The sequence below is a fragment of the Colletotrichum karsti genome, assembly GCF_011947395.1.
Source record: "Colletotrichum karsti strain CkLH20 chromosome Unknown Scaffold11, whole genome shotgun sequence".
Classification (NCBI taxonomy): Eukaryota; Fungi; Ascomycota; class Sordariomycetes; order Glomerellales; family Glomerellaceae; genus Colletotrichum; species Colletotrichum karsti.
In genome coordinates this window covers 1,010,111-1,028,359 of record NW_024065911.1, presented here as the reverse complement: position 1 = coordinate 1,028,359, position 18,249 = coordinate 1,010,111, and the positions used below count along the sequence as shown (strand labels likewise).

Here is an 18,249-nt window from a genome sequence, read left to right as displayed (position 1 = left end):
GACGCGCTCTGAGGGCGAAAAATAAAAATAAATTGGAGGCGCACGGTCAGAGGGTTTGCGAAATGAACTTTGCCTCCATCATAACCTTTTCACTTGCAAAGCTGCAACAAAACCCCCCAACTACGCCGCCATCGGCCATGGCTTCCATGAGCACAAGCTCCATTTCGGAGCTATATCAATCTTACAAGGAGGCAACAAAGTGTTTCTTAACGTGGCTCTGGTGCCAGTACCGACTTGAGGCATCCCGCGACGACACCGGCGACAACAAGTTCAGATCTACAGCGGATATTCTCAGAGCAGCGAAGATCTTCAGACAATCCAAAGCTGCCGTCCCACGCTCCGTCTTGAGTTTTCTTCGGAAGGCAATAGAACAACGAAAACTCGTGGCGAACGTTTACCACCAGCTCGATGCCGGTGATCATGGACACAATGGGTTCATCAGCAGGTAAATACATTGGGTCTCTTGAATGGGAAGGAACTGACTGGGACAGGCTTGAAGAGGTTCTCGCAATACTTACGCCGCTCTTGGAAAAGATGCCGGTTTCTTCAAACGATGCCCCGCTCTTGGAAAAGATGCCGGTTTCTTCAAACGATGCGCTCGAGGAGATTGTGCCTTTGAACACTTTTTCTCATTTATCGATCATGGACACCGACTCCAATGACCAGGAAAGCTCGACTCCAGGCTCCCACGAGCACCGGTCACCTTTACAATCATCTGAAACTACAAGCTCATCCGGCACACCCACGGTGCCATCCGACTTTTGGCTCGAAGATGACTACATACGCGAAGTGTTTGATGCTGCTTACTTCCTCATTGTGAGACTCGCTCTCTTCTCTATTGTCGTGGAAGGCCTCAGCTAACCCAAAGCCAGGAGCTGGACAGCGTGCACTCGCAAATCAAGAATTGCTGGACAGACGCTGCTCGAGGCAACATCCCGCTGCCATTGGCTGCTTGGATGACAAACCTCGCCATATACACTATCGCCAGAGACTTGCCTCCAAAGTTTGTGCATGTCTGCGTTAATACTTTCATCAATCCGGAGTTCGTGTGCGAGTTCTTCTCCAAGCTTTCCAACAAAGTCGATCCAGCGATGTTCATCTCAGACGCGCGTCGCTTTTTGATGCTCGCCGAGGCGATCAATGACTACGGCGAAACTCTTTCCGGTACACCGAAATCCACCGTCACGGGCAGGAACTTTCTTTGTGACCGCCCCAACTGCGCTTGCAAGTTCAAAACCTCATATGGTTTCAGGTCCCATCGGAATTTCGAAGAACAGGAACTGTCATTGTCATGTTCCGAGTCCGAGAGGTCCAACATTCGCACTATCTTCGACGTTGTGCGCGACGACCTTGGAGCAACACGAGCAATCAGTTTGCTAGAAGCTACGAAACCGTTGAAGTGCGGATGTTTCACGCCGATATGCGAATCTTTCTTCTTCGTTGCTAGAGATTTTCTTTCTCAGAGTGTTCCCCTTGCCTCAGCTAGGCTTGTAGTGGCACTGAACATATTCTTCTTGACGGATGAGTCGATTCTAGTTTCGGATGCAAAGATCAAGCGAAGCGAGTACCGTCTACAGGCACTCCGTCTGGCCTTCGAAATTCGATCCAGTATTCTCCCAGTCATGGACGCCGTCAGAGCAATGGCACCAAACTGTGAGAGGGCCCAGTACTGGCATCGCGAGCTTCAGGAGTTGCTGGATGGCGTGAACGCCTATGTTTCTCAAAAGAAGTTTGACATTTACCACACGTCGCCGTGGACAGCTGGCAGTCATATGATGGAATTGCTCACGGCAGCTTTCACGTTCGGCTTTCGCATCAATTCAGACTGGGCCGTGATTTCCGCTACCTTACATCTGTACAACGCCATGCACCGCTCCGTTGCCGACACTCCGAGAATACCAGTCTTGGACGAACTCTCTGAGGTTCTCACTGAGAGCATCTTTGGGGGGAGCTTGCCCGAGCGAAACTTCTGCTCAACATTTCGTCGCATCGTGTATCAGAGCAAGATTGACAACAGCACAACTTCACCTGGCGGAGGGAAAGTCTTCCGCCTACAGGCTGGGATGATGCGGCTTCCACAGCTTCTGCACATTGATTGTTCTCTGATTGACCAACACTTTGGCAACCACAATAACTGCGAATTCTTCCAAGGAGAGGTCCTGGGTATTCGTCATCAGCCAGGTTTGGGACAAAGGTCTTCCCGCAAGATTAAAGAAACCCGAGCCAAACTCAGTACTTCCGAATACATGGAAAAGGCCAAGGCCAGGGGGCTTCAAGATCTTGAAGGACCTAAACCCTTTGCTCGCATCAACCTTTTCGCAGTATTCACATTGTGCAGTACGTTTCTGAACAGATTCGGCAGTCTTGGAAGGCAGCATATACCAACGGACAAGTTCGAATCATCATATGCTCGAAATCAACTGAAGAACGACCTTGTCGTCGGCCGTTGCGAAGCAGAAATGTTGATGCAGTCTATCGACGAGTCCTCAATTGGCAGACAAGGCAGACGCCATCTAGCTCGAATGTCCGCCACCCGTAACGCTATTCTGGCTTACAATGAGATGGAATCAGGAGCCACTTTGAAGCAGTATCTGTGGGAGTTCTAACTTCGGCAGCATCTCCAAGTCAATCGGGCTTTCCAATGAATGGCAAGAGAGAGAACAAGGGCTTTGGATCATTTGGAGTCCAGCCTATCATTTTAAGCTAGGAGTCACAGGCCTAAGGAAGTGTAGGCCCGTTTTAGACCGGGTTCTTAGGGTTTCTCAAGCAGACAGTACATATAGAAATGAGCAAGGAAAGTATATTTTTCAGACTCAGCAGTCGTGCAAATGAGCAGAGATGGATAATGATATAATAAGTAGATAGCTTCTGTGATTTTGAAGTTGATTGTGAAGATAACTATTGTTTTGAGGCAGCCCGAGAAATAGAGTTGACTGGAGTGAGTGACTCAGGCCTCGAGTAAGCGAAATGTTTGTCTATTGATATATACATGTTGCAAACGCCTGGGGCCAACTATTTCTTAAGAACACAGTTGTGAGGGTTTCCAGTGCCGTCGGAATTAAGCTTGCCGCCAATGGCACAAAACTTGAGGTCCTTGGTGTAGTACACCCGCATTGGCCCGGGTCCGTTGTTGGCACCCTTCTTCGACTTGTAATCATATGGCTTCCCGTTCGCAAGCACGGGAAGCTCCCAAATATCCTTACCACAGCCACTTGCAAACTTCATCACGTTGCCCTTATTATCAAATGGTTTGGGGTATCCACTGCCGCCAGTATTGGTCTTGGCATCGCGGAAGAAACCAATAGCCTTGTCCTGTCCAATTTCCCCGTAAAGCCCACCGTTGTTGTTGGCACCGGCTTTACAAATGTATACCTAGTGTTCAAGCATCAGGTCAGCACTGGTTGTTTCCGATCGTACATCGTCTTAGGTGAATTGCTCGTACCTGGCCGGCTCGCGTCTGAAGGGAGAAATCCCCATCCGGGTTGGGCATTGGACTGGCCACCGTGGCCGTAGCGGCGAGGAGGCCGAGAATGAATGTAGATTGAAGCATCTTTTTGACTCGGGTTTCGTGAACTCGATGAATGGCTAGATGGAAAATGGGATGTGGTTGTGACTTGAATGATTCGGTAACTTGTCAAGAGATGAAGCCTGGGCTATATACCGTAACGAAGCAGCTGCTTGGACCGCGTGAAAGCCACATTCCTTGACCCAAACCCAATATCGGGATATTTGGAACTCTGCGTACAGAGTCTTTTGGCAGCCAGACCCAGGACACTGTTCTAACACGGGGAGGGCGAGTCGAAGGAATGGTCTGTAGGAGGCTAGGCTGTATGTTAGATTTCTTAGTGTAGCCTGATCCATCAGTTATGCTCTATGCCCATTGTCCCACGGTCACAGTACGTGTAAAGACGAGCATTGGATGCATTCGGCACGTCGTCTGGGGCGGCCAGTTTCGAACATGTCCGAATTGATAATTGGCTTGGCTAAAGAGGGCTAGCTCGCACGGCAGAGTAATGCCGAGTGCTAACACCAGGCTGAATCGCCCCAAAGCATTGATCGACAGCGGGGAGCTGGATCGCACGTCAGATTTCCCGTCTAGCCTGCTGCGGAGGGAGGGCTATGCTGTAGCCTGCTCCGCCCTGGCCTAGATTCTTCTTGCAACCGCGACCAATCCGGATCAAAGTACACGTGGGATTAGAAGGAGGCTTACATAACGCCACCATATCAAAGGACCACACATTTTACCTTCAACGGTTCAATCTCTTCGATGCCACAGTGTGGATTTGCGCGCTTTTAGCGAGGCAGATCAAATCTTCAGACCTTAGAGAAGGACCGCTGAGAGGCGACAGCAGTAAGCGTTATAGACTACCTTAAATGTCTCACTCTGCAAGGGAATGAGGGTAGTATGGACACAGCTAGGAGGCTGTCTAGACACATTTGTGTAACGTAAGGTTAAGGGGCATCCGTCGGGAGGCGGGTCTTACCGGCGCGGGACGCCAGATAGACTGAACCTTCCCCAAGTTGCCTATCTATTTTTAGCCTTGGCTCGATGAACAGCCTCTCTCAGCGCCCGCAGTGCTTCACTTTTCGTTTTCCTTCAAGTTACCTACGTAGGCAACCGTTTTCCTGGCATTTCCACCTCGTCATGCTACGGATACCTAGGTTCACATGATACTACCCCCTCACATCTTTCCCACCCAAGACTACAATTGCCCAAATTCTTTTTTCATTCATCCACTTCAAAGTTTCAAAGACAATAATTCAATTTTCGTTATGTCTGGCGTTCAATTACAGATCACATATGACAATGCGCCGGCTTACGCTGGCAGCATTATCGACATCTTCAATTCGGCACTTCTGCCAACCGCCCAGACAACAGGCCCAATTACTTCACAAGAGGCAGCCACGGCACTCGACCACATATTCAGCGAGCAATATAGCAAAGATGGGAAGGCAGGCTCCTTCCTTTGGTGGTTTTGGGATCTTGTCCATGACCTCGCTTCGCAAGTCCCCCACGACAGTTCGGAACACGACCAGTTTACAGCAATTATCAAAGCCTTGCATGATCTTCCCCCTAAGGAAGTTGCACTTGGTGAGGAATGGGGAAGCAACGAATCGCAAGCTGTTCTCTTGTGGACAAACTTGCCGATGTTCGGCAATACGTTTCGCGAGAAACTCGACACTAGTAAAGAAACAAATCCTTTCTTACCGTCGTATAGTTGCCTGATAACTAACAAATGTCCAATTGAAGTTAGTCAACGGGCCACTGAGACCGAGAAGAAGCAAGAAGCCATCAACTTCCAAGCCTACGGCGCAAGAGTTGCAGGCCTCGGTCTTGTCCCTCTGGAAATGTATGCAATCTGGGCTCTTGTCGATGCGCTAGAAGGAACCATGAAGGCCGTACGAGGCGCACCGGATGAAATCGACCTCAACCCTTCTTCTGTAACGGAAATCTCTTTCAAAGTCAAGATCGCTGCGGTTTGGATGATACACGCGGGCCGTCTCATGTATGGGCGCGATGAAGAGGTGCATGGAGCTACAGATGGTCCTCTTTGGAAATTGGACAAGAAAGAGGCAATCAAGCTTCGTCGAAAGCTTCACGGAACAAATGGGCTCTGCCCTCAAAGATGGAAGTTATGGAAGGAGAGGTTCGCTGCCATCCGGGATGCGGAAGGTGTAGATGTTGGCGCTCGGCAGGATGCAGAGGTTGCGTTCGACATTATGAGTCAGATTGAACGGGAGCAGAAGTGAGTTACAGTGGAGTTGACTTGATGAGATTCGGGAATGACTACCTAGGGAAAGTACAGTGTATCACTATCGCAACAGAACGTGTACCTACTGCTCTTTCCGGCCTGGAATTTAGTAACTAGCGAACCGCTAAACGATATAGACATACATTAACAGAGTGGAAATGTTATGAGTCCCTCTGGAGAATGCGTGAGAAAGAGGCTTTTTTAAACAAAAAACAAGTAAATGATTCGTAAATGCAAAGTGGTATTAAACCTAAGCTACATACTAGCAAATGCAATACGCCGCGCAATATAATATAGCTACCCTTATAATCTAGTTAATATCTTATTATACTGTTACGACCCGTTAGGCACAACGCGTTGGAACAACCCCGCTTGGGATCTCGGCGGCTAACGCAGGACATATGTAAGCAGTGACACAGGTGTAACCAGGAATCCTCGGAAAGGAAGAACTATGGTACAGGTCACGTGACCTCGGGAACAGTACGGACACAGGATAAAGATGGATATGTTGGATATGAGCTATCCTAGCTATCCATGGATATGTTGGATATGAGCTATCCCAGCTATCTAACGTCAAAGGAACTATTTGGGACTTATATATAGGATGGACTTAAGCCTAGCTTAAGGACAGACTTCTATAGCTCTTTAGCAATCAACTTTATGACTACCCTCACTAGTACTTTTAGCTATACCTAAGTGATGACTACCCTATAACTCTTATTAAGGCCTTAACTGATTACTAAGACCTTTAAAGACCTATAATTACTTAAATAGCCCTATAGAATAACTTAATACTATTTATAGTTTTTAATCCCTAACTTACTACTAATATAAACCTACTATTAGTTAGCTAGCTATAATACTTTAATTGCTCCTATTTAGTAAGTTACCCTTTGAAAACTACTAATAGTATTATAATATCTTTATAACTCTCTAGAAAGACCCTTAGCATTAGATCCTCCTCTGGCGCTGGGAAGGCCCCCGTTAAGAAGAACCTTACTTAAGAACTTAGGGATTAGAGAATAAAAGATAATAGCGATAGTAATGATGATAATGCGCTTAAGGAACAGCTTAAATAAGCTAACTATAATATCTAATAGATATAGGAAATATTTAATGCTAATGCCTACGCTACTAAAGAACTTTAGGCTGCTATACGCCTATCTAACTAGCGTACTTAGGAACTTAAATAGTAGAACTATACTCTTTAAGCTACTACTAATATTATTACTACCCCTATTATAGAAGGATGAGAGAAGCTTTAACTTAACTCTCTTAATCCTTTTAATGGATCCCTAGGATAGCTTAAGGGATTCCTTATCTAAGTTAAGAACTATTAGAATTTCTATTATAGTAACTTTAAGAATAGAACTAAGAAGGTTATCTATATATCTACCTTCCTTAAGGGATAAGCCCTCTAATAGTTTAAACCCTTCCTTAAAGAGTACCTTAATAAGGAAATACTTAACTACTATTCTACTAAAGTTAGAGATATTTTTAGTAGCTTCTAGGGCTTTAAGTCCGCCCTAAAGTCTCTATTTTAAGACCCTAATGAGAAATAATAAGCTAAATAAGACTTACTTTGCCTTAGATAGACTAAGTTAGCTAAGGACTATACTATAGAGTTCTAATAGATCTACGCCTAGCTAGACTTAACTAATAAAGGTAAGATCTTTATATTCTATAATAACCTTAAGGATAAAGTTAAGGATAAAATTATTAAGGTTAATAGACCTAAGGACTTCCTCTAGTATACTAAGCTTACTATTAAGATTAATAACTAACTATATAAGTAACGTAAGGAGAAAAGCAAATAATAATAACCTGCTAACTCTAGCTATAAGTACTAATAGTAGCCTAGATACTATAATAACAATTAATATAACAAATATAATAGCACTGCCTATAGACACTATAGTAGACCTATAGATCTTAGTGCGGCCTAGCGTAATAATAATAATAAGGGTAATAGCTAGAAGAAGAATATTAAGTGCTATAACTGCAATAAGAATAGATACCTTATAAAAGAATATAGAGCACTTAAGAAAGAATGCTTCTAGCTAGTACCTAAGAAAAGATAAGTTAGTGCTACTACTAAGGTAATCCCTTATAAATAACTTAGTTAGACTACCTACTTTAATAATAACTATAGAGTTTACTTAGACTCTAAGGAATATATAGGATAGTACCCTAAGAACCCCAGTAGAATGGGATATAATACTACTAGAGTAAAGAATATTAGTAGACCCCTAAATTAATAAACTATTACTATAGGATATAGAAGCAATAGTAAACTTAAGCGTAAGGCTTAAGAATAACTTAATAGCCTCCTAGAATATAGGGCCCTTAAAGAAAATGGATAGTTTAAGACGTCTAAATATATTAGCCTTAAATAAGAACTAACCTATAACTTAGATAAGCCTTATAACGTTATATAATAATATGCTTAGATAGTAGCTATCTATAGGTATAAACCTAGTATTAATAATACTAGCTCTAAAGAGGACTCTAATGATGAAACTACTAGGGCTAGTAAACGCCTTTAGTACTAGAAAATTGATCCTATAAAGGATAAATAGACACTCAAATTCTTTAGCACCTCAGGAGAATAGCGTGATAGAAACTATAAACTAGAGTTTAGGCTAGATAACTACCTATATTTATATATAGAAAGTAACTACTACTAATACCTCTACTAGCTATAGTGCTTTTTTAATAACTATAAGGAATATCTTAGAGATAAGTATATATATTAATTCTACCCTAGAAGGTATAACTAAGAACCTATTAAGAAGGTCTATTGAATTAACTAAATATATAGATGGGAACTTAAGCTATTTAATGGATAAATTATAACCTTTAGACTAAGCTAAGAATACCCTATGAGATGCCTCTATAACACTAATATAAGCTAGTAAGATTGCTAATAAGATAAATATATAATCTATAGAGAAAATAAAGCTAAAGTATAGTAACTTAGCTAGAATAGAGCGACCCCCCCTATAGTAAAGTATAAGGAGAGCTAGCTCTAAAAAGCACAACGTAAAGGGAAATAGATTACCTACTATAGAGACGACTAGTCAAAAAACTAAGATTGCCTACTAAAACCAAGGGACAACAATAGGTAGATAAGACAAGGTCCCTATATAGTGCAACTAGGGCATATCTGGCTTAACGATATGAGTATATCTGAGTTTAGATATAACTTGATGGAAGACTGGCTACTATAATAATAGATAGTGGAGCCTAAGGCAACTTTATATCACCTAGTATGGTGAATAGATAATAGATAACCTGGCAAAGAAAAGCAGAAGGAAACTGCTACGAACTCAGCACCATTGAAGGAGAACAAGTCCAGTATGGTGGAGGACGTATTACAGTAGAGATAGCGCACCTCTCTATGCAGATCTAGGGCTAGAATAAACAACTAAACTTCAATATTATGGAGATAGGAGATAAGTATAATGTTATCCTTAGAAGACTATAGTTATATAATAGCAACCTACGGATAGATTGGAGAATAGGCTAACTCTATTAGGACTAGGATTCAGTCACTAAGTAGCAGCCTAGAAGAGGTGCCTTAAATGAACCTTCTAGAACTCCTAAAGTAAAGAGATTTTTAGTATACCTATAAATTAAGGATATAAACGCTAGGACGTTATTAGCAATAGATATTAATAAGGAAGATTAACTTCTATCTATCTTAGAAGAATACTAGCAATACTAGAAGCTATTCGCCAAAGAACTCAAAATAGGACTGCTAGAATATAGTAACTATAACTATAAGATACCCCTAAGAGAAGGGAAGGAGCCTAAGTTGGAAGTAATCTATAGACTTAATTAGAAGGAAATAGAAGCGCTTAACGCTTACCTTAAAGAAAACCTATAGAAGGGATATATTAGACCCTCTACGTTACCAGTAGGATATCTAATCCTATTTATACCTAAGAAAAACGGCAAACTATAACTCTATATTAATTACTAAAAACTTAATAATATCACAATTAAGAACTACTACCCACTACTACTCATCTTAGAGCTCTAAGATCTACTATATAGAGCCTAGTGGTTTATAGCACTCAACTTAAAAGGAGCCTATAACCTAATATATATAAAATCAGGTAAAGAATAGAAAATAGCGTTTTAAATGCGCTATAGATATTATAAGTACTTAGTAATGCCCTTTAGACTTATTAATATACCTATAATATTTTAGATAATAATTAATTATATCTTATAAGAATACCTAGATATATTTATTATAGTTTATCTTAATAATATATTGATCTTCTCTAAAACACTAGAAGACCATAAGAAGCACGTACACTAAGTGCTATGGAAACTATAAGAAGCTAAACTCCTAGTGGAACTAGAAAAGAGCAAATTCCACGCGTAAGAAGTTGAATTCCTAGGCTTTACTATAGCCCCTAGAATCCTCAAAATGTCAAAAGATAAAATTACAGTAGTATAAGACTAACTAACGCTATAGAACGTTAAAGATATATAATCCTTTATTAGATATATAAACTATTATTAATAATTTCTAGAAGGATATTTAGATAAGAACGACCCTCTTATAAGACTCTTAAAGAAAGACGTCCCCTAGTAATAGGAAGACAAATAAGAATAAGCCTTTAATAAGATTAAGCAATAGGTTATATTAGAACCTATACTTATTATACCTAATCCTAAGAAACCATTTAAAGTTGAGACTAACTCCTTAGACTACGCTATAGGAGGACAGCTAGGCCAATGAGACGACAAAGGATAGCTATACTTATACGCCTTCTTCTCATATAAGCTATACAGCCCAGAACTCAACTACCAAATTCACAATAAGGAACTCATAGCAATCATTAAAGCATTCAAGGAATAGAGACCTTAACTATTAGGAATAAAGTATAAAGTTAAGGTCTATACTAATTATAAGAATCTTACCTACTTTACTATATTAAAAGAACTTAATAAATAATAGATTAGATAGTCTAAATTCCTCTTAGAATTTAACTTCAAAATTATCTACTAGAAAGGTAAAGAAAATAGAAGAGCAGACGCTCTTAGTAGGAGACTGGACCACAAAGTCTAGGTACCTAAGGAAACCCAAGTTATCCTCAAAAAGGATAAGGAAGGAGACCTTATGCCAGCAGTCAGACTCTTGATGATGGCCAGAAGAGATAGTACTAGCACGACTAGAAGAATGTCTCCTGAAGCCATTAGGGAGGTATACTCTGCACCTACATATGGCTACCAAGGCGTAACCAAGATATAGAAACATATTAGATAATATTATAATAAAACGGCTATATAATAAGAAGTATCTTTAGCGATTAGGGACTATAAGGTCTGCGCGAAAAGCAAACCCAGCTGATATTAGCCTTATAGTAAGATATAGCTGCTCCTAGTGCTATAAACCGTATGGGAATCTATCTTATTAGACTTTATTACTAAGTTACCTAAGTCCTAAGAACTAATAACTAAGGTCCACTATAATAGTATCCTAGTTATTATTAATAGACTTATAAAGTATTTATACTTTATTCTATATATAGAGTCTAGCACTATAGAAGACCTTACCTATAAGTTTCTATAGATAATTATTAACTAACACGGAACGCTAAAGGAAATTATATCTAATAGAGATAAGTTGTTTACTTCTAAGTTTTAGAGATCCCTGATCTTGCAGCTTAGATCTAATTATAAAATGTCTACTGCTTTTTATCTATAAACTAATAGCTAGATAGAACAAATTAATTAGATTATAGAAACCTATCTATACTGCTATATTAACTACTAGTAAGACAACTAGGTATAATTGCTACCTATAGCCTAGTTCGCCTATAATAGCGTAGTAGGAGAAAGTACAAAAGAATCCCTATTCTATCTAAACTATGGATTTAACCCAATAGTCTATAGAGAACCACAATAAGGCCTAGCAGCTCTAAAAGCTATAGTAGATATCAATAAACTCAAGGAAATCTAGTAAGAGCTACCTAGAGAACTTGAATTTATGTGCAAATAAATATGTAAATACGCTAACACCTCAAGAGTTAAGGGACTAACTCTATAGGAGGGAGATAGTATATACCTTCTCTACTGAAATATTAAGATAAAACGACTAAGTAATAAGTTAGACTTTAAGAAACTTAGACCTTTTGAAATTATATAGAAGGTATTTAATATTAACTTTAAACTCATACTACTAGACACCATAAAGTGCTATCTAGTCTTTTATATTTTACTTCTCAAAAAAGCACTATAAGGTTCACATACTAAAGATTGTATTATTATGGAACCACTTGAACTAGAATATGAAGTTGAATGAATTATTGACTACCGTAATAATAATGGAAATATAGAATATCTTATTAAATAGAAAGGATATAGATATAAAGATAACTCATGGGAACCCATCAAGAACCTCTAGAACTCCCAACAGACGCTTCAGGAGTACCACGCCTCCCAGCAGCTGGAGCTGAATCCAGTAGGCCGAACTCAGCCAATAAGGAAGGGGATAAGGCCACATTGGGATAGACTGTATCCCAATCTCTGATAAATTCTGAAGGAAGATGGTTGGAACTAGCAGAAGGGGGACGAGCCTCCTCTCGCTGATGCTGTTCCGCCTCTGCCTCCTCCTTTTCCACCCGCTCTAACTCCTCCACACTATTGATATCGTGACGTACTGTACGTATTATCTTCTCGAACTATATCTTCTTTTGTTTTTGAAGACGTAGTACCTTCTCCTCTATAGCCTGTAACTTATCCTCTAACTTCTGATGCTGAGTGGTAATGTTCTGAAGCTTGGCAGCTCCTATACCTAGAACGTTGCAGCGAGAACGGCCTAAATGGACATATTCAGCACAATGGGAAGAATTGGACGGTGAGACTTCACAGCTGGCGTAGCCCTTCCCTTCGCAATAGGAACACGTGGGTATGACGGTTGAATTTTGGAGAATGGTGGAAAGTAAAGAATTCTTTTCAACTGTCTTTTTGGTAGGGCGACTATTAGGCGACGACGTAGCCTTTTGTTTTTTGACGCGACCTGATATGGTGTGAGCATTATTGAAGGAAGCAGAATAGGATACCCTCCTACCTGAGGGTAGGAAACCTATTTATGTTGGTCTTAGGGATAAGACCCTTGGAGAGGAGACCTGATGTTACGACCTGTTAGGTATAACGCGTTGGAACAACCCCGCTTGGGATCTTGGCGGCTAATGCAGGATATATGTAAGTAGTGACATAGGTGTAACTAGGAATCCTTAGAAAGGAAGAACTATGGTATAGGTCACGTGACCTTAGGAATAGTATGGATATAGGATAAAGATGGATATATTGGATATGAGCTATCCCAGCTATCTATGGATATGTTGGATATGAGCTATCCCAGCTATCTATGGATATGTTGGATATGAGCTATCCTAGCTATCTAACGTTAAAGGAACTATTTGGGACTTATATATAGGATGGACTTGAGCCTAGCTTAAGGATAGACTTCTATAGCTCTTTAGCAATCAACTTTGTGACTACTCTTACTGGTACTTTTAGCTATACCTAAGTGATGACTACCCTATGACTTTTGTTAAGGCCTTAACTGATTACTAAGACCTTTAAAGACCTATGATTACTTAAATAGCCCTATAGAACGACTTAATACTGTTTATAGTTTTTAATCCCTAACTTACTGCTAACATAAACCCACTGTCAGTTAGCTGGCTGTAACATATACCTAATAAGTATATATTTAATATTTAATATTCTAAAAGAATAAAACTCTATCCTAATAAGCTTTATAGTATATATAGTAGTATACTTATAAATAGCCTTACTCTTAAGGTTAGAGGGGGTAAGACCTTAATAAGAAATACTAATCTATAAGAGATTATCCCTTTTAAGACTATATTATAACTCTTATCCTTTTATCCCCTATTTTATTTATTTAAAGTATCTTTCTCTTATATCCTTAGCTTTATACTAGCTAATATTAATATCCTTATTAATATAATTACTAACTCTAACTATTAGCTTTAACCCCTAAATATTATTAAGAATAATTACCCCTCTTACTTAAAGTATATTAAAAAGTATCTAAAGATATATTATATTAAGAATATTATAATAAATACTATTCTATTAAAAGAATAAATAATTTAGAAGTATTATATTACTTATATAACGCTATAAAGGTATTAAGATTAATATATAGCTTAAGTAGTAATTAAAATAGAAAAAGAGCTACTAATAATACTCTATATATTATAATATAATAAGCTATATAATAACTCTAAGCTTAGTCTATTTAATACCCTAGTAATAATAGGATAGTATATAGAGGTACTAGTTAGGATCTAGACGTATTAGATATAAAGTTAGTAGTTTTAGATATACTAGGTATAATTAGGCTTAAATTAATCCTTATTATTAAATAATAGCGCTAATATAGGAAAGGTAATATATAAGAGCTATATACCAGCTTGACAGTGGAAACGATGCGTTAAACAGTAAGGTTTAGAGAGCCGGGGAAAATCGACGTAGCGCCCCACATTCGTTGCGGATCGTCGGGTCTAGTGGAGTCCACCCGGATCAGGGGTGCTCCACTTGGCTGGATCCTTATTATCACGTGACCTTGTCCAATGGGAAATAAACATCCCAGACGAATCTCATCCAATGAAATCGTGCCGCCCCAACCTCAGGTCCGGTCCCAGGTCCCTCTCGGTGACTAGTACGACTTTAATCTTCCGCAACTCCATCAAACGTACTTCGACTCATCACCACCCATACCACCTCCATGGCGACATATACCCTCACGACCATGAGGTCTCCGAATCCCGCCCTTCCTTTAACGCGAAACGAGTTTGTCGACGCCCGAAACAAGCAGGACAAGCAGCTGAACGACGAGTTCCGCTCTATTCGCACAACAGTCACTTCGCTAACGAGCACCGTCACGTCGCTTACTCTCGAAGTCAAGCGACTGGATGCCTACACTCGAAACAATAACCTCCAAAACCCAACTCTTCCCATAATCCCCGTCCCCCGATGGGACGAAGACCTCGGAATCGACTTCCCTCCGAGGAACATCTTCCCCCGCCACGCCAAGCAACTCTACGCCCTGCGACGCCTCTCTGGTTGCAGCGAGACTACCGCGCGGCGAAGAAAGGATATGCTCGCCAGCCTCGTCAAGTTCTACGACGTCGAATACGCTGCATGGGAACTCGAAGGACAAGATGATTACGACTACAACGCATACGATTCCGACTCCGATTCAGAAGTCGACGCCGATTCAGACCACGCGAGGAGACCCCCACCTGCGTTGACCCTCGAGGACGCTGTCTACAAACATCCCGACCGCGCCGTCGAGGCCCTGGAGAGGATTCTTGGCCTCAATGAAGAGAACTTCATCAACTTCCGTGAACGCGCAGCGGCTCTCCGACACATTTCCCCGGCGCAACCCGCCAAGCGTGAATACGCGCCCTATCGCGTTGACCACGAGAGGACGACACCACCATCGAAACGTGTAACGAGGCCGATCGTTGGCAGGGCGCCACAGAAAACCATTGTCGAGGAGCTCTACCCCGAGGAAGACGATGGAGCGGGCGCAGGTGAAGAGGAGGGAAGCGGGCACACCAAGATTACCTGGGCCGATTCAGGGAAGCTGCGGAAACAGCAGAAGACAAGGGAACTACAAGAGGCTGCTCGTGACGCGATTTCTAATGACGGGAGCTCGACGAATGCAGAGACACTGTCGAGGGAACTGAACTCGCCGCGTCGTCCTCGATCCCCTGTCTGATTTAGAGGCCAGATGTTCAAGCACACTGGGATCTTTCTCCTCCCCTCTCACCCGCCGCCCGTTCTCCTGAGGCGCCTCTGCGTTGCAACAGCCTCGTCATGCTCCCTTTGGTCCAGCTCCGGCTACGCTTCGCAGATGCTGCTTGTCTGAACGGTGTGGCGCAAGCATTCGATGCTACGCTGGAGGTCAATTCATTCCCGCTCCGAAACCCCATCATGCTAGTTATCAACCGTTTAGATACTAATATTCCCAAAGGAACGTTTGCTTTGTGGCAACATCCAATCACCGACTGATTGCAGTTTTTTCGATTCGTTTTGCATCCTCGGAGTGCAAGAATCACGACGCCCCCACAAGCTCTCCCGCAAGCATTGAACCATTCCCCAGCATCAATCGCTTATCGCGTGCTCCTGAGATCATGCGAGATCAGCTCTCCGACGGGAGACCTAAAACTCGTTTTGATTACCGCGCTGATCTGATATCTGGCGAGGGGAACTTTCTTAGGCACCGAATGCATTCCCAATGGGGCCGCTGCACCGTCCGATCATGCGGCGTTTGACACGCCCTACCCAGCAAGGGCCGACTTGCCATTGTGGTCTCTTTTCCAACTTCGCCGGCGATACCTCCGACAGTGCCGTCGTGGAAGGCCGCGAGAAATCTTTACCTGACGCCTTCATGCGTCTCTGGGGGCATCTTGGACATCGTGTACAATCTGTTTCATTGTCCAACGGGCATCATACACAATCTGAATAAGGTTGAATGAAGCGAAGTCCTGATGGTACATGTAAATCGAAACGATGTGAAACGGTTGTCTCTGCCTTGCCAGGGCCAGACAAGATTGAAAGCAGCTCGGTCTGGTGGCAATCCGACTGGTGACGATCATGTCCGGAACCGCTCGGATCAACGCGCAGGCAGGACGATGCCTACTTGAATTTGCACTCCGCACACCCCACAAGGTGTTGCGCCAATAGATAGTTCATAGCCCTCGAGTTTCGACATGCAAGGCTGAAATAATCATCAGGCAGCATGCAGGTCCGCCGCAACGCCGCTATTTACCTACGACTACCAAGTAAGACCTTGTTCCAATCATGTTCCATGATCTCGTCGCCCACGTGACAGCGATGTTGAGCCAAAGAGCGTGAGGCTTTTGCGTCCCGACATGCAACCAACGCAGACTGGACGGCAGGTGGACTTAGATAAGAAACCTAAACAGGCAGCAATGAAGTCGAATTCATCACACCTTCTCTTGCGTCCCAGCCCCAGCTCTCTTACCAAGTTCAAATGTGATGCGTAAGGCTACTCGAGATGGTCAGCTGGAGGACAAAGCTGTGCTCAAAGCAAGAGCTGATGGTCTCTCGATATTCGAAACTCAGCCTGACCTCCTGAAAATAATTTGTCAAGATTGCTTCTGGTCCTGGATGACGCCGCCAGTATCCTCCAATGTTCTCTTTTCCCCGCTGGTAAACGTCGATGCTAACTTCAGTCAAACGGCGCCAGTATCAGACAGCATGCATCCGCTGACTGGAGCTGAAGTAAATCATCGTCATCATCCAAAACAATTGAGAGTGCTTTCAAGTATGGAAGTTGAAATCCTTGTTTTGTTCTGCAGAGGATTCGACTCCTCGAGGTCGAACCACCTATGGCGGATGCCTGGTGGCTCGATACATACTTCATACATACTTGGCTCGCGGTTATCGGGTCTTATTACAGAGAATCTACCTCGTAGTTTGTGAGTTGCGACCCTTCAGATACGTTGCATGCAAGTTCAGGGCGAATGTGAGCCAAAGATTGAGTTACTTCGAATGAAGGGAGCACATTAAGGGCAGCTGAGCAAAACTGATGCTGGGGGTATCTCTGAACACGAGCATATGTTGAACCCCTACTTTCTGAAAACAGCAGTATCTCATCCCGGCCATAAGAAGCTTCATTGTGCCAATTTGCGCCTTCACAACGAGCTATGTCAGCATTTGAGCTGCAGGCTGCCTGCGTTGTGGTGTTGTCGACAGGAGGATTGACACATGGTCTGAACGTTCATCGTTAAAACCCCAAACTCCGACTTTGATAACAAAGAGCACATCGGGAAGTGTTTTCTTCCACCTACACTCTTGTGCTACCTTCTAATGGACTTCCCAATCGATGCCGACACTTATGTTCTTAAGCTGGCTACTGAGAAATAGCGTGATGAGTCTAGGTCATCTGCATTTTCCGAGGAGATTGAGCCAGAGCTGGAGCGGCCGCACCCGAGTCCAGCATCGACACATCGACTCGCGTTATTTTGCGGTCGGGTTATACTCAGTCTTAACCAACAGGTCGTCATGCTGCTGTGAGGCTCTGATGCTGGGTTCTTGGTATTATGACCCACGTCTTGAGTCACCCTCTGTTTCTGCCAGCCGCGTTTTATTGGCATGGAGAAACGAAATGTCGTCACAGCTGATTTCAGAACGGGTTATGTATTTGTTTTCCGCGAGGTTTTAAAACATACGATGAATATTTCTAGCAGGATATAGAAAAGAAAATCTGTTATTGTAAATGATGGGGAAACCTTCTGAGGCTTACGATGTCGAAGTACTAACTGAATCCACTCGCATCTCAGGCAACAATAAAAAGGTGGTGATCGACTTCGTAGAATCGAAAACGGCCAAGCGTGAATCCTTCATGTGAATCCTTTCCATTCAGCAAGCCAATCATCACACTTTGCTGTTGCCGGAAGACTCGCGC

At 42.4% G+C, this 18,249-nt stretch overlaps 3 protein-coding genes across 3 annotated transcripts; 2 read left to right on the top strand and 1 right to left on the bottom strand.

Annotated features, from left to right (window-relative positions):
- Positions 1–137: 137 nt before the first annotated feature.
- CkaCkLH20_04407 (uncharacterized protein) lies at positions 138–2,606 on the top strand (the record flags this gene model as incomplete). The annotated part of the gene is made up of 3 exons (XM_038887126.1): positions 138–445; positions 492–816; positions 873–2,606. 3 exons carry the CDS (start codon positions 138–140, stop codon positions 2,604–2,606), a joined length of 2,367 nt encoding a protein of 788 aa, XP_038747830.1.
- Positions 2,607–3,012: 406 nt separating this feature from the next.
- CkaCkLH20_04406 (uncharacterized protein) lies at positions 3,013–3,550 on the bottom strand (the record flags this gene model as incomplete). The annotated part of the gene is made up of 2 exons (XM_038887125.1): positions 3,013–3,372; positions 3,443–3,550. The coding sequence occupies 2 exons, from the start codon at positions 3,548–3,550 to the stop codon at positions 3,013–3,015; spliced, it is 468 nt and encodes a 155-aa protein (XP_038747829.1).
- A 10,985-nt stretch (positions 3,551–14,535) lies between these two features.
- On the top strand, positions 14,536–15,534 carry CkaCkLH20_04405 (uncharacterized protein; the record flags this gene model as incomplete). The annotated part of the gene is made up of 1 exon (XM_038887124.1): positions 14,536–15,534. The coding sequence occupies one exon, from the start codon at positions 14,536–14,538 to the stop codon at positions 15,532–15,534; it is 999 nt and encodes a 332-aa protein (XP_038747828.1).
- Positions 15,535–18,249: the final 2,715 nt, after the last annotated feature.